Source organism: Brassica napus, chromosome C2 (assembly GCF_020379485.1).
Source record: "Brassica napus cultivar Da-Ae chromosome C2, Da-Ae, whole genome shotgun sequence".
Taxonomy (NCBI): domain Eukaryota; kingdom Viridiplantae; phylum Streptophyta; class Magnoliopsida; order Brassicales; family Brassicaceae; genus Brassica; species Brassica napus.
This window is the reverse complement of record NC_063445.1, coordinates 4914876-4931469: the sequence shown is the minus strand read 5'-3', so window position 1 is coordinate 4931469 and position 16594 is coordinate 4914876. Positions and strand designations below refer to the sequence as shown.

The following is a 16594-nucleotide window of genomic DNA, read 5'->3' as shown; positions in this document are numbered from 1 at the left end:
ACATGTACTAACATTTTATTAAATAAGATTTGTTTTTCACCAAAAAATATAATACAATAATTTTTTGTAGATCCAAATTGGTACGTCTAACTATATGGGACAACGAAGTGGCTAATTTCAGAGAGCTAAATCGCATATCTACCAGAAAAAACCAAATTGTAATCATCACAAGTATAATTCCACAGTTACATGAAGGTAATAAACTAAACCTAAAGTTTATGTCAAACTAAATGCTTACAAATATTCCGCTTTTAGAGGGAAACTATCACTCACAACCACACCAGGATCGCGCTTTTACTTTGACAACGACATTGATATCATAAAACGCTTCGAAAAGAGGAATAAACTGCTATCCTAAACCTGATGGCATAACTCCACATGAGATCGAACAACAAGACAGTAAACGAAACCAATCAACTGTTTTAAAATTTACATTACTGCTTCCTACGTCAATTAAAATGATTATTGTATCAATAATTACCAATAGCCATCAATAATACTTTTTCTTTATTTATTTAACATTCAATGATTATTTTAATCCAAACACTATTTTACATTAAACATAATTTAGACAAAATTATATTAATCTACTATGATATTCTACTTTAACATTTTCATAGAAAATAATCCGGGCGTAGCCCGGGAATAGCCCTAGTTTTTTTTTAATATTTTAAAATAAGGACCATTCAAAGATTGATAAATATTAGTAGACTTTCTCAAATTCTTATGAAAGGCCTGAAAGAAATATATTCTCCTATTTCTCTTCGTTTTTTTTTCTATTGTTTTTTAACAAAAAAAAAAGGAACTATTTGAGAAACTCATGTTATAAATTATTTTTGACCCCCCCTCCTCCCCCCCCAACCAAATTTTTTTTTTTTGGTAAGAGTAAACAAAAATATGAAAACATAGTATTTATGGGGTTTTTACTCTGTATTTCATGGAGTTTCAGTCTTCGACCAACCCTTTACAGACAAATTTTTGTATAGAATATGTTATGTAGGGTATTGGTTTTTACATTTGCGGTCTGAGATAACCATAATCAAACTGGTACCCATTTATCTGATAAAAATCGAACAGCCGGGGTATAGAATGTCTGCTTCTTATTTCTTATTCTCAAAAAGAAAAAAAAAGAAGAAAAAATGGTATCTCTACCACATATTACGGCGATTTCACCCAACCGGTCTCTCCTCCGCTCATTTAACCGGCCGGTTTACACTCGCCGCCATGACCAACGCAAAGAGAGGACGACGATGTCTTTATCATCGTCCCTGACGACGGCGAAGCGAGTGGTTCTGGTGAGGCACGGGCAGAGCACGTGGAACGAAGAAGGTAGGATCCAAGGGAGCTCCGACTTCTCCGTCTTGACGAACAAAGGCGAGTCTCAAGCCGACATTTCTCGCCAGATGCTCATCAACGACTCCTTCGATGTCTGCTTCACCAGGTTCTTGGATTTAAGAATCACGTTCTTGGATCGATTAAAGAATCTAAAAGTTTTTGAACTTTTCGTTTGTTTTAGTCCATTGAAGAGATCAAAGAAAACAGCTGAGATCATATGGGGAAGTCGTGAAGCTGAGATGATATTCAATTACGATCTCAGAGAAATCGATCTTTACTCTTTTCAAGTAAGTATAACTTTTTTTTTTTTTTTTTTTTTTGAATATCATGAGGTTCAGTACTTGCTTCGGTCCGCAGCCCTTAATCCCCACGTAATATTAGTTTCGTCCCAGCGGTCATTGGAACTAGATTCATTGCTTATATTTTCAACTCTTGTGTTCTGTCTGGTTATTAACGCTAGGGTCTACTTAAGAAAGAAGGTAAATCAAAGTTTGGTGAAGCCTTTAGGCAATGGCAAGAAGATCCTGCGAACTTCGTAATCGATGGACATTATCCTGTAAGAGAGTTGTGGTCACGTGCTCGAAGCTGCTGGAACGGTGTTCTTGCTCATGAGAGCAACTCTGTTCTTGTTGTTGCTCATAATGCTGTTAACCAGGCTCTTGTGTCTACAGCCATTGGTGATTCCTCGTCTTCCTTAGAGTAACTATATATATATATATATATAAATATATATATATATATATATTTTTTTTGTTTAAAGGTTTTGGTCTTTGGTTATATGTCAGGTCTTGGAACAGAGTATTTTAGGAGGCTGTTGCAGAGCAATTGCGGTGTAAGTGTACTGGATTTTACACCAAGAGCTGACGGTGGATCTCCTCATGTGTGTCTTAATCGGCTAAATCAGGCAAGCTAACGCTAATGTTCTTTCTTTCTTTCGTTAAAACATATGTTTGGCTTCGACATTCAGGGCCGGTCCTGAAATTTTGGGGGCTATAGACCATTTAGTAGAAATTTATATAATTTTCTATTACAAATTTGGGAGCTTATATATATATGTAATTTTTCTTTAAAATTTTGGGGTCATATGCCAATGCTTTATTAGCCTATGCTCAGGACATTGACTTATAATCATCATAGTTAGTTGAAGTTATGCTTACTTTATCTGTAGTACAAATGCAGACACCTAGTTCGCCTTTAGCTGGTGGAAGTTCTGGTGGGAAGAAAGCTAGTAAGCAGATCATACTTGTCTGTCATGGTCAGAGTGATAATGAGGTAAAAAGTTGTATTGCTTAAGCTTAAAAAAGTTGGAGGCTTTGGATCAGAGTTTTATGTAGTTATTAACCAACCAGTCACTTTGACTAGCAGGCTAGTACTAATGATCAGCCAATGAACATGCTTGGTGTGATACAGGTAACAAAACAACATATGAATTTGTGAAAGGCTAGTACTAATGATTAGTCGATGAACATGCTCTTCCATTTAGTTACTCTCTGATCATATGTACTTCTTGACTACTGCAGTCGCAGAAAACCGCAGAGCTTCTTCTTGATCTAAGGGTTACTTCAATAGTATGTAGTTCCACAACAGCCTCCATTGAGACTGCTGGAGTTATATCCCGGGTAAGTTATAGATCCCTCTCTTATCTATGTAACTTCAAGTTCTTAACAAACTTAAAACTTTTAGAAAATGTATTTTGTGGATTCTCTTAACAGTTTAAAGGGTGAACAGGTGCAAGAAGCTGCGGGTTACTTAGGTGTAGATAGTGTACCTCGCTATGTAAACACGAAACAAATGAATGAGCTTGATGTTGAGGACGTAATTCTCAAATCCAATAAGGCAAGTTGTTTATCACTTTGAGATGATGTAAAAGTGAACACTGGTTTGGTCTTTTCTGATCCACAAATTATGCAGGACACCCAACGTGGTTGGCTAAGTCAGTTGGACGAAGAAACGGTTTCAACTCTATGGAACAGATCCAAGAAAGCCTGGAAATCACTCTTAGACAAACTATCGAACGAGGACACAGGAGATGCGATGGTGGTGGTTGGTTCCTCAGTGGCTCACATATCACTCATAGCACAATGCCTTAACCTGGAGAAAAAATGTCCCGGGTTGTTCCACCTAGACGCAGGCAGCATTAGCGTCATAGATTTTCCGGATGGTCCTATCCAAAGAGGAGTGATCCGTTGCACAAACTACACTGCTCATCTTGGAAGATGGTCTGTCCCCATCACAAGACCTGTCTGAAGAGTGAACAGTTTCTTTGTATCTCACAAGTTTTAGTCACTTATTATTACATAAAAACAGTTTGTAAAATCCGACAACACCGTCCCTTACAAGTCCTTTTTTTGATAAAATTAAAAAGGCTGCTGGGAACCCAATCAATATAATTAGTACTTCCAAACAAAAATTGAATCCGAATAATAGAGTGCCTAGTAAATACTCATTTGTAGTGGTCCATAAACTTCGATTTGGCACGTGCTAGATCGCCACGACAACTCAAGGAGGTCCTTTAAGACATTATAGAAGAACATAACCTCTCCAACGCAAAACAAGTTTCTTGAGGAACACAGAGTTTTCTGCAAAGTACTTTGCTAGTTTCATTCCAACAAGCTCTGCCTTGCAACAACATTTTATCTCTACAAACTCAAGCGATGACAACAAACACTGAGGCACGTCCCATGCTGTTATTTGTTCTGTAACGACCGTAGGACGAGTTAACTCCTACATAATACATAAACATGAAATGAATAATTTAATTTTAAAAACTGTATTTAGTGTTGGTGCAAGTTATTACCAAGATGATGGAGTTTAGATTCATGCAGCTCTCAAGAAGCGTTGGCAGCATATCCACATCTACTAAACAAACTTTTGCTTCCAAACAAGACAGGTCTTGAAACTGTGGCAACGGTTCAACTTTCATGCAGAAAATGATTAACTGCTTACATAAAACAAAAGAAGAGAAGACTATGAGTCGAGCATGTTATGAATGAACACGAATCAACGCAAAGAAAGCAAAAACGAATGTTTAGGATTTGTATATTAAGTATATGAATGAATGAGTTTACAATCTCTTAGATATTTACTGGTGCACGGAAATTTAAGACACTTCCAGAATGAACAGAGCAAAATGCCGTTAAGTAGCACCATATAAACATACCTTCATAATAGTCTCAGAGATGACCAAATCCTTAACACTCGAGATACAACTGAAAAAACTGCTAGCCACTTGTTGATTTGAGAAGACAACTCCACCAGAATAGTATGACATATAACGAACGCCACCAAGATTAACCTTAACTGATGGACTGATGAAACTGCTCAGAATATGACACTTGGATACATCATCATTGATGTTCAGATACTTGAGTCTAGGTGAATCAATGCAAATCCCCAAGATCTCTCTATCAAAATAGTGATACAGCATGTGGCCGTCACCAGGTTCGAATCCTATAGTAAGACTGGTCACTGTCTGAGAATGAACTCGTAGAACTTTTACATTATCACCATCCTTTCTAACGATGCTCAAATCTTCAAGAACAGGGCAGGAAGATATAAAGAACTGAAGAAACGCCTCATGAGGATATACGTTTTGTTCTAAACGCATAGTCTTGAGACGAGGTAAGGAGACAGACTCTGAACCAACTAACAATACTCGATGGAGTCTTAAGTAAAGGAGACTCTCACAGAGATAGAGGCTTAAGGGCACCACTTCTAAGAACTCACGCTTCACAAGAACACACTCAACGTCAAGATGCTTAACTTTATGCCTAGCTACATAATCTACCCAGCGAGTGACACAACACTGATCATCATCATAGTCTTTTCGTATAACAAGCTCGAGGTTGTGTAAGCATGAGTTTTCTTCCCTATACAGATCTAAAGACTTGTCTACAAAACTTATAAAGGAATTGTAATCTGGAAAGTCGTGAGAGGCTAAACGCAAACGCGGAACCAAAAGCCAGAGAGTTTTCCACCTAGTGGACAGAACACTAGTTCTGACAGCTTCTTTTGTCGGAAGACATGAGAGCATCTGAGATATCAAAGAGTCTGGTAAGTTGCTTATCATATCCCTTCTTGAAGGCAATTCTTGGCATGCTTCTTTCTCTTTCTCTTTACTTTCCTCCATGGAACACGCTCACAAATGTTTTATTGGAGATAACGTCAGACAACAGATCATTCAATCTTGATTAATCAAATGATATGAAGTCTCAGAAAGAGTTTTAAGGCATAGAAGGAGAGGGAAGAAGTTGATATCACTTGATGGGTTTTAGGGGTCGTGGTTTGGGAGATCATGTGGCCAGAGAGAGAGATGAAGTCTACGCGGAGACTTCCCTCAGTGTCATTTAAATGAAACATGTTGTTGACCAGTTGACTATAATAAATAACCATATAGTTAAATGATACCTTCAAATTTATTGCTACAAGTTTCAAACTTCCAACAAAACCATGTTCTTGTTATGACCAAAGCTCACAAAGACCTTCATAGTTCAACAAAAATCAAACAACAAGTACAATCCCTAGGAATGCTACACTGCAATACTTTTTAGCGGTCCACAAACTTCGATTTGACATATGCTATATCGCCACTGCAATGCAAGGAGGTTCCTTACGCCGGAATCTTCTTCTAGCTTAGAACGTTTCCAACTCACAACGAGTTTCTTTAGGATTACAGAGATTTCTGCAAAGTACCTTGCTAGTTCCATCAAAACAAACTCTGCCTCATATCTGCTTTTTATCTCTACAAACTCGAGCGATGACAACAAACACTTAGGAGGCACGGACGAGAGTGCTATTGGAAGCGTTTCGACCTTTGAATGAGTTATATCCTACAAAAAAATTACATAAAGATGAATGAATACACAAATGGAGTTAAAAATCATGTTCTGCCTTAAGACTGGTTATTGTCTGAGAGTGCACTCGTAAAACTCTCACATTATCATCTAGCCTTCTAACAATACTCAAATCTTCGAGACGAGATAAGTGACTCTAGAAACGTATCAGTAGCATATATGTTTTTCTCCAAAAGCATAGTCTTGAGACATGGCAAAGAAACAGAGTCGAAACTACCCACAACCAATACAAGACTGAGTCTTAAGTAAAGGAGCGTCTCGCAGACAAAGAGGCTTATGGGCATCACTTCCAAACGCTTACGAGAGACGTAAAGATACTCGACATCAAGATGTTTTAGTTTACGCCTAGCCACAAAGTTTACCCACCACGTGACGCAAGACTTATCGTTCTTACGTTTCATAATCTTTAGCTTGAGCTTGTGCAAGCAAGACTTCTCTAGGAACCTATCCCCGAAACCCGCAAATGCATTGTAGTCTGGAAACTCGGAAGAGTTCAAGTCCAACTCGGAGACCAGAAGCCAGAGAGTTTCCCACCTATGGGACAAAACACTAGTCTTAACAGCTTCTTTTGTCGGAAGATAAAAGAGTATCTGAGATATCAGAGGGTCGGGTAATTTGCTTATCATATCTTCTCTTGCAGGACGTTCGTAGCACATTATCTTAGCTTTACTCTCCTCCATGAGAGAACCCGCTGGTGATCTTTGGTTTCCCCGATGGAGAAGAATCGGTGCTCATTGTTTTGTTTTAGTTAGTTGGGCCAAAAGGCCCATTAACGCTTTTTTAGAAAACATTATACAGTTACTAATTATTAACACACACATAAAAAACAATTTGTTCAGATTAATAATCATCAATTATGGAAGGAAAAAATCTTTAGTTAAATGATTAAATGTCTTGTCTTTGTAATTTTTGTCACCAGAGTTCGACTCTAATAAATCATCTGTTTCAACCTTTAGTTTAAAGTTTGTATTTTTTTCAAATAAATCCCGTATTAATAACTATTCTTATTATTACGAACCGGAAATAAAGGAATCAAACCAAAACGTACTTAACCAACCGAAACAGCTTAATTACAAAACACGATTCAATTTTAAAAAGAGATTAATACAGTAACTAACAAGTACTAACAAGATCATGAGATTCACGGTGCTACAACAACGGGAGATTTGACGGCGGCGACGGTGAAGTCAAGAATCACGATCTTTTCGATGACGGCGGTGAAAGCGGCTGAGAACTCAACGTGAAGAGGATGTTTTGTGAAAGAAACGTAAGCATCTTTGTTCTCAAAAGTCATCGAGAATGCTGTTGGAGCAAATGGGAGCACGAGAATAAAGGAGATAAGAGTCGGATGGTGTTGTTATCGTTTGGTGTTAACCGGTTTTTTAGATAAAGTTTGGTTTTGGTGTTATCTCTTTAAGTTGGTGTTTATCTTATAGATTAGCTTAAGTTTCGGAGTTATCTTTTACATAGATATCTATTGGGTTGTAGGCTATATATAGCCATTGTTATTCATGAATAAAGATCACGGTTTTCAGATCAAGTTACAGAGCATTATACTTTACAAAGTGGTATCAGAGCTCTATTTCAAGAAGCAAATCGTGAGAGATGGGAGATGATAAGATGAAGTTGCCACAGTTTGATGGTCATTGGGATCATTGGAGCGAAGTAATGGAAAACTTCTTCCGAGCCAAGGGACTATGGAGCGTGATTGAAACCGGTTACAAAGAACCGACTGGCATAACAGCCTTGACAACAGAGCAGAGAGAGCTGCTCGATAGCGCCAAGACTAGTGATCACAAAGTCAAACACTACCTATATCAATCCATTGACAGGGTAATGTTTGAACAGATTTTGGATAGGAGAACATCCAAAATTATTTGGCAATCAATGAAAAAGAAGTTTGGTGGAAACGATCGTGTGAAGAGGTCGTTACTACAAAAGTTCAGAAGAGACTTTGAGTTATTGGAGATGAAAGATGCTGAGAAGGTGGATGAGTACTTCACTAGAGTTCTGGCCATCACAAATCAGATGAGAAGTAATGGAGAAGAGATGCCAGACGTGAAGGTAGTGGAGAAAATTCTCAGAACCTTAAGCGAGAGATTCATGTATGTGGTGGTCTCCATAGAAGAGTCTAAGGAGATTGAAAACATAACATTGGAAGAACTGCAGAGCTCGTTAGTGGTGCATGAACAGAAGTTCAGGAAGCCAGAAAAGGAGGATGACAAGCTGTTGATTGTGACCCAAGGAAGAGGAATGGGAAACAGAGGAAGAGGCTCCTATGGAAGAGGTAGAGGAAGAGAACGTGGTCGGAGCACCACAAACAGGAGTACTGTCGAATGCTATAAGTGCCATAAACTTGGACACTTTCAATTTGAGTGTCCAAAGTGGGAGGAAGAAGCAAATTATGCAGAGGAGAACGAAGACATACTACTGATGGCCTATATCGATGAAGAAAATGATGATGAAACCATCACTGACTTAGTATTGATGACTCACTCAGATGAACGAGAGGTTGCAAGGAAGAAGTCTTGGTTTCTTGACTCAGGATGCTCTAATCATATGAGTGGGAATTGAGAGCTGTTCTCAACAATGGATGAAGAGTTCAAGCACTCAGTAAAATTGGGAAACAACAAAAGAATGGAGGTTGTTGGCAAAGGAAACGTGAAGATAATACTAAGCGACACAGCGTACACCATCAGTAATGTCTTCTACATACCGGAGCTGAAGAACAACCTACTGAGCCTGGGACAGTTACAAGTGAAGAACATTGCCATCATCATTCAGAAGGGAAGATGCAAGATCTATCATAATGAAAGAGGTCTACTTGCCAAAAGTAGAATGAGTGCAAACAGAATGTTTATTTTGATAGATCAGACTAGTGACGATGAAAGAGCAAAGCAGCGTTGCTTCCAGACAGTGGAAGATGATGTATTGATACTGTGGCATGAGCGATATGGTCATCTTAGCCACCGGGGAATGAAAGTATTGCAGAGCAAAGGAATGGTGCGTGGACTTCCTAAGTTTGATGCTCAGAGCTTCACATGCTCAGACTATCTAGTGGGGAAACAACCAAGGAATCCTATTCCTAAGAAAAGCACATGGAGGGCTAAAGAGATACTGGAGTTGCTGCATTCAGATATTTGTGGACCCATCAATCCTATATCACTGAGTGGGAAGAGATACATTATCTGCTTCATTGATGACTTCAGTCGAAAGGCTTGGGCATACTTCTTGAGTGAAAAATCAGAAGCTTTCAGTCAGTTCAAGATGCTTAAGAAGAAGGTGGAAACAGAAACTGGCAAGAGTATAAAATATCTACGAACTGACAGAGGAGGAGAATTCACATCACATGAGTTTACTGATTTCTGTAAGAAGAATGGGATTCGGAGACAATTAACTACAGCCTACACGCCGCAACAGAATGGTATTGCAGAGAGAAAGAACATAACAGTAATGAATATGGTGAGATCATTACTTACAGCCAAGAAAGTGCCAAGATACTTCTGGTTTGAAGCTGCAAACTGGACGTTTTATGTCCTAAACCGATGCCCTACTGTTGCAGTAAAGAACTCTACACCTCAAGAAGCTTGGAGTGGGATCAAACCGAGTGTAGAGCACTTTCGCGTGTGGGGAAGCATTGGACATGTCCACATAGCTGATGTGAAATGAAGCAAGCTTGACGATAAGAGTATGGCATGTGTTCTGGTTGGCTTCTCTGAAGAGTCAAAAGCATACAGGCTCTACAACCCAACGACAAAGAAAATTATAACAAGTAGAGATGTTGTGTTTGAGGAAAAGAAAGGATGGAACTGAGAAGAAGAATCTGATCATCAATCTGAGACTGTTCTTACTTGGAATGATGATGATACAAGCTGGGAAGAAAGTGAAGAAGAGAGTAGTGATGATGAAACTCCAGCGGCTGCTCCTGAACAAAACGAAGAGGTAGTGCAACCTGCGGAGGAAGAAGAAGAAGCTCCACACGTGCAGGAAATGCAGCCACAGATGAGGAAGATGAAGCACACATGGTTAACATGGTGGAGATCAACTCTACGGATCCATCTACTTTTGAAGAAGCAGAAAAAAACTTGAAGTGGAGAGAAGCTATGGATGCAGAGATGAACTCTATAATAAGGAACGAGACTTGGGAACTTGCAAGCTTACCAGATGAAGCTAAATGTATTGGCGTGAAGTGGCTATACAAAACTAAGCTCAATGAGAATGGAGAAGTAAGCAAGTATAAGGCACGTTTGGTGGCAAAAGGGTATTCTCAGGAGCATGGAATAAACTACACAGAAGTGTATGCACCTGTTGCCAGGATGGATACAATTAGAACCATACTAGCAATGGCTGCACAGAGAGCTTGGGAGGTGCATCAGTTAGATGTAAAATCGGCTTTTCTTCATGGAGTACTAACAGAGGAGGTTTACGTACAACAGCCAAAAGGTTATGAAGTAGAAGGGTATGAGGACAAGGTTTATAAACTGCACAAGGCGCTGTACGGCTTGAAGCAAGCACCAAGGACGTGGTTCAGTCGCATTGAAGAGTACTTTGTCAAAGATGGGTTCATGAAGTCACAGAATGAAGAAACTCTGTTTCTGAAAACAGAGCACAATGATGCCTTGATAGTGAGTGTTTACGTGGATGATTCTATTTGCACAGGAAACAATCTCAAGATGATGGAAGAGTTTAAGAAGTCAATGCAGAAGGAGTTTGACATGACTGATCTAGGCAAGATGAGGTACTTCCTGGGATTTGAGGTTTTGCAAACATCGCATGGGATTCATATTTGTCAGTCAAAGTATGCTCTTGAAATTCTGAGACGTTTTAATATGGAGAACTGCAACTCAGTGTGTAATCCGATGGTGCCTGGAAGTAGGATTGACATAGATGAAGAAGGAGAACGTGTGGATGAGACATACTATAAGCAGATCATCGGAAGCTTGATGTACATCACAAATACACGACCTGACTTACAGTTCTCATTCAGTCTTTTGAGTCGCTACATGTCCAAGCCGACACAACTTCATGTTCTAGCAGCAAAGAGAGTTTTGAGGTATTTAAAAGGAACCTTAGACTTCTGTATTTGGTACAAGAGAGGAGGAGAGGGTGAACTACAAGTCTTTACCGACATTGATTTTGCTGGAGACGTTGAAAGCAGAAAGAGTACTTCAGGGTATGTCTTTCTATTTGATGATGCGGCTGTTACTTGGTTATCTAAGAAGCAACCAATTGTCACCTTATCAACTACGGAAGCTGAATATGTTGCTGCATCAGTCTGTGCGTGTCAGGCAGTTTGGTACAAACGGATTTTGGAAGAGTTGGGACATCACAAAGGAGAAGGAACGGTGATATGGTGTGGTAATACTTCGACAATCAAGTTGTCTAAAAACCCAGTGTTTCATGGGAGATGTAAACATATTGGAGTGCGGTTCCATTTCCTAAGAGAGTTGGTCAACGATGGAGTAATAGCTTTGGAGCATTGTGGTTCACAGGAACAGATTGCAGATATCATGACAAAGCCACTACGACGAGAAGTGTTCGAGAATCTGAGAAGAAGACTTGGAATTTGCTCTGTTGCAAGTAAGCTAAGCCTTGGAGACCAAACTTAGTTTAGGGAGGGTTTGTTGGAGCAAATGGGAGCACGAGAATAAAGGAGATAAGAGTCGGATGGTGTTGTTATCGTTTGATGTTAACCGGTTCTTTAGATAAAGTTTGGTTTTGGTGTTATCTCTTTAAGTTGGTGTTTATCTTATAGATTAGCTTAAGTTTCGGAGTTATCTTTTACATAGATATCTATAGGGTTGTAGGCTATATATAGCCATTGTTATTCATGAATAAAGATCACGGTTTTCAGATCAAGTTACAGAGCATTATACTTTACAAATGCATGAGTGAATCCTTGTCTAAGCATCTCGTGACTCTCCTTATCTTCTCCCCTATATTATCATCAAATACCGTAGGGTTCATTAATTGGATATCTCAAAAAGTTATATTTTCTTGATTCAAAAAATAAAATAAAATAAACAACGAACCATTCAAAAGATTTGACAGAATCAATTTGAGAAACAAGATTCTCTGAGCCCGTCAAGATCTCATCAACCTTAGCATCTTCCTTAAACTTCACAACCACCAAGTGCTTAAACTCTGAATTCACTCTTCGTGGAAGGAGCTTATTATGTAGAGGTGGATATTATAGTATAGACACGTATGAAAGCGTACGTGTGTATGTGTGTGAACAATAATGCTTTCTCATTGTACAAACTTCTGACATAACCTATGTGACTATTTGTTTCTGAAATAATTTTTTTTTTGTTGGTTTTCATTTGTATTTTTCAAATTGGTATTCGACAACTTGCATGTTTTGTCACTTTACAATTTGTATTTCAAACATCTCGTTTTTGTGAAAAAAAACATCTCGTACGAATTTGTATGGCATGAATAGTTTTTTTAATGCTAATTGCCTAATTGTATTTGGTCCAATGTATGTGTTCTTATTCACAATAAAAGTTAATATTAGAGTATGTATAGTTGGTTTGGTTAGTTAGAACCGTTTGTGCCGGATGGTTTAGTTTTTTGTATAAACTCTCTGTACATCGTCATTTACAATTAACAGAAACAATTATAATTTCCACATTCTCTTGTGTTCATCTTCCTCACGAGAGCTTGTTCCACATCAAACTTCAATTCCTCTAATAGTTAACTTGTTTAGCTGTTACGTATAGTTAGCAGGGCCGGCCCTGCGCTAAAGCCCATAAAGCTATGGCTTTAGGCGCCAAAATATGTATAATAGTTAGAGGCGCCAAATAATACCAGTCAGTTATCTTCGGTCGGATGGTTTGAAATTTTATACTTATATTTCAAGGACGCAGGTTCGAATCTCTAGTTTTTTTTTTTTTTTTACAATAAATGAAAGAATCTGATTCAGTTTTAGTGTACGTTGTATGTTTCAATGATAGTTAAATAAATAAAACAAATCAACTTAAAAACAAAACAAAATTCTAGTTTCCTTTTCTAATCAGTGTCGTTTACTCCGCTCCCAATTATTTTGTCTGTATTTTGTAAACCTACGAACAGATATGAAATTTATTGTTTTTTAAAGCCTATGAAATTTACTAGATAAGAAACAAATTGGTGTAGTATGAACCAAAGATATTCTCTGTACTCTGGTAACTTGTAAAATAAAGAAACACTTTTAAAATTACTATTTTATCAATATAATAGATCAATCTATTTGGTTTTTAACAAAATTTTAGCATCGTACAAAGAATAATTTTGGTTTTTGTTTAGTTTAGAAAAATGTAAATAAAATTTTTCTTTATTAAAGGGCATCATTTTTGTAATTCCGGACCAGCATTGATAGCTAGGTACTAGGTAGGGCGATCATTCTCATTGAAATATGCCCTACAATATGCTTACTCACAAGAACTGAAAATAACCACACATTTTTGTTTGTGTATAATTTTCTCCATATCCATAATACATGCATGTATTCGATCAACTTTCTACAGGTTTGGGTTTAGAAATATGAATAATAAGAACATTAGTGAGTTTTTCTTTTTGAGAACAAGAACATGAGTGTGTTTGTTTTAATTTCCCACCAAAACCGATATATATCAAACCAAAAGAATGCTTGTTCGATTTTGGATATTGCAAAAAAAAAGCAAAATGAACCAAACCGAAGTCATACCAAAGCGGATTCAGCTGGCTTGGTAATCTCTTCCATTTCAACTTGGATTTGAATACGTTTATCAATTATCACTCAAACCTAATAAAAGGTTAGCCGATCGATATCTTTCATTCGTTTGGAACAAGATCTGAAAGAAATCGAAAATCCAATCGAAAGAGAAACATGGTGCACGGATTAGTGTCAGCTCAATGTCTTTTATTTATGAACCACTTTAATAAAAAGTTTGATTCAGCCAGACCATTTTTCCATAGTTTCTTAAGCTTTTTTTTTTCATCTTCTTCTCAAGTCACATGAAACCTGGACCAACCCATCAATGTATTTTCTTCATTATTTCTACAAAATACTTAATTAAAGCATCACGTGGCTTTGTTTCAAAAAAAAAAAAAAAAAAAAAAAGCAGCATGTGGCCATGCTCTTAAATCAATTCCCACCGAAAATGACATCCAATCGACCCCTTGCCTAACATTATTGGTACTATTTAAAGAGAAACAAAACGTGGAGGAGATTGCAAATGGAATGTCGAGCTCAAAATTTATTATTCTTAATAACATTTTTATGTTTAACATGGGTTCTTAAAAAAAGGCAAAAAAATAAATGAAAAAAGGGAAATTAGACAGAACAGCTGTCTAAATTAGGAGTTTTAGAACAGCTAAAACCCCATACGTGGCAGTTTGATATAGGCTAATCTTTAGGCAAAAGGAGAAAAAAATCAGGGTTTTCTTTCTCGATCTCTCTTTCACGATCGAATTTTTTGTGTTGATTTTAAGCAAAAACGTTCGCGGGATCTTTGGAGGTGTGACCTGAGATCACGAAACAAACAATCTCTACTCGACTCATTCATCACACACCATGTGGAGAAGAATCGTATCCTCTCATCTCAAAGTCCGATGTCGCCGCTGCTTCTCCTCGCCGATCCATAGCCACCACCACCGCGAGACCCGTTGGCTTCCATCGCGCAGCCAATCCCGCTTCGTCTTCTTCCGTCATCCATCGCTGTTTCAGCTCTGAATCAGGTGGTATATCGTTGCTATAGTGTCTACGTTTTCAGATCTCGCCTTTGTGATTATGTTTATGCTGGATTAGATGCAATTATCGCCGTATTATCTTATCAATCGTTTCACCACTGTTCTTGCTTACGCCGTTGTTACTGCAAGTTTCTGTTATTCTATCGATTTTGTTGTTCTCTTTTACCATTGAATCTGTGCAAGAGTTATTACCCTTTTACTTTGCAGTGGAGACAATAGCGAAGAAGAAGGTGGAGGATGTTATGCCCATTGCAACTGGACACGAGAAGGAGGAGCTTGAAGCTGAACTTGAGGTGATTCCTTGTGTTTTTTTCTCTGTATGAGTATGACAATGTGATACAAATAAGCTTGTGTTTGTTTCTTAATGAGGTATGTGTATTCTGTCTTTGCAGTGAATATCTGTTCATAGCAAAAGGCAATCCTTTATGAGTTTTAATATTTTCTTAATGATGTATGTGTATTCTGTCTTTGTAGTGACTATCTGTTCAAGCTTTCGCTTATTGGTGACTCTGGTGTTAGAAAATCCTGCTTGCACGTGTGGTGATGTAGGTCATTTCGCAACAGGGCAAACGGCGGCGGATACGTCGGAGGTGGAGGTGGAGGTGGCGGTGGAAACACTTGCTATACCTGTGGCGGAGTTGGACACATGGCTAGAGTTTGCACAAGCAAGAGACAGTCTGGTGGTGGTGGTGGTGGTGCTTGTTATGAGTGTGGAGGCATTGGTCATTTGGCACGTGACTGTGATCGTAGAGGAAGAGTAGGCGGTGGTGGAAAGTGTTTCACATGCGGCGAGGAAGGTCACTTTGCGAGGGACTGCTATTCGCTTGCTTAACAAAGAAAAAGAAGAGTGATGTTCATAAACTTCTTTGTTTTCTATTGGTTTTCTGATGTTTACTATTTAAATGGTGACTATAATGTGATAGCTAGAGTTGTTTCTGTTGATGTTTTGGAATGTTTATTGAGAGTTTATGATCTCTATATTGCTCGTATATGACAGGTTCTTGCATACCTATTGACTGTTTTTGTTGATGCCATAACCCATATGTGTGTGAACTTGAATGATAGTGTGTGATTGGATAAGTTTAAGTTTCTTTTTCGTTCTTTACAATTGGTGTGATGTAATGTGATAGTCACTCCCGTATGCAAAGATTGAAACATGCTATTAACTTGTTATTCATATCCACCATCTGACTAGAGATCTGTCCCCGATGCTTTCTCGATTCCTTTTTGTTTTTTGAGAGCTTGTTCTTGGGAAGCTCTGACATGGTTTTGCTTCAAAAAGGTTACCATATTGATGTTTCTATACTCTTCGATAAAATGAATATTAGCTTAAGTACAATCTAGCCGGTGAAAGGAGGGATTAGTAAACGCTATGCTTATACTTTTGGTAAACGTTTTAGAAATAACATTCTTGATCGATCACCAGTTTTTGATGATATATTACAATCTGATTTGGTTGAAAATATATATGGCAAAAATTTGGAATCGAATTCGTGATAAAATAATACATCAACAATTGAAAGCTGATTTGGTTGAGAATATATGACAAAATTTTGGATCAAATCAATATATCAACTAATCGGCTTTTTCTCGTTCACGATTTGTATTTGTATTTTTAATATGCTTTTATGTCATTTTTATTTAAGTCTTTATGTATCATTTTCTTTCAAATTATTCAACTTAAAAAAAAAAAA

General features: G+C 37.9%; 3 protein-coding genes and 1 pseudogene across 8 annotated transcripts; 2 read left to right on the top strand and 2 right to left on the bottom strand.

Annotated features, from left to right (window-relative positions):
- Window positions 1-1076: 1076 nt before the first annotated feature.
- Window positions 1077-3745, top strand: LOC106436934 (probable 2-carboxy-D-arabinitol-1-phosphatase). Of its 2 annotated transcripts, none has more exons than XM_013877894.2 (9): window positions 1077-1441; window positions 1517-1622; window positions 1796-2012; window positions 2121-2239; window positions 2515-2607; window positions 2701-2745; window positions 2856-2954; window positions 3064-3171; window positions 3247-3745. In XM_013877894.2, exons 1-9 carry the CDS (start codon window positions 1140-1142, stop codon window positions 3580-3582), a joined length of 1425 nt encoding a protein of 474 aa, XP_013733348.2. In that variant the 5' UTR covers window positions 1077-1139; the 3' UTR covers window positions 3583-3745. The 2 variants fall into 2 exon arrangements, with proteins under 2 accessions (XP_013733348.2, XP_013733342.2); XM_013877888.3 differs by having other exon boundaries at window positions 1096-1441; window positions 2698-2745.
- Window positions 3602-5665, bottom strand: LOC111213289 (FBD-associated F-box protein At5g44490-like). The gene is made up of 3 exons (XM_022715010.2): window positions 4496-5665; window positions 4133-4273; window positions 3602-4059 (listed from the first exon to the last, which is right to left on the bottom strand). The coding sequence occupies exons 1-3, from the start codon at window positions 5462-5464 to the stop codon at window positions 3856-3858; spliced, it is 1314 nt and encodes a 437-aa protein (XP_022570731.2). The 5' UTR covers window positions 5465-5665; the 3' UTR covers window positions 3602-3855.
- A 146-nt stretch (window positions 5666-5811) lies between these two features.
- Window positions 5812-7482, bottom strand: LOC106441604 (annotated as a pseudogene).
- A 6661-nt stretch (window positions 7483-14143) lies between these two features.
- Window positions 14144-15912, top strand: LOC106433489 (cold shock domain-containing protein 3). Of its 5 annotated transcripts, XR_007318991.1 has the most exons (4): window positions 14484-14888; window positions 15108-15193; window positions 15293-15351; window positions 15450-15912. XR_007318991.1 is itself a non-coding variant. In XM_013874313.3 (3 exons), exons 2-3 carry the CDS (start codon window positions 15138-15140, stop codon window positions 15730-15732), a joined length of 339 nt encoding a protein of 112 aa, XP_013729767.2. In that variant the 5' UTR covers window positions 14553-14888; window positions 15108-15137; the 3' UTR covers window positions 15733-15912. The 5 variants fall into 5 exon arrangements, 1 of the variants encoding a protein (XP_013729767.2); XR_002662278.2 differs by lacking the exon at window positions 15293-15351 and having other exon boundaries at window positions 14486-14888; window positions 15375-15912; XR_007318990.1 differs by having other exon boundaries at window positions 14492-15193.
- The last annotated feature ends 682 nt before the right edge of the window (window positions 15913-16594 follow it).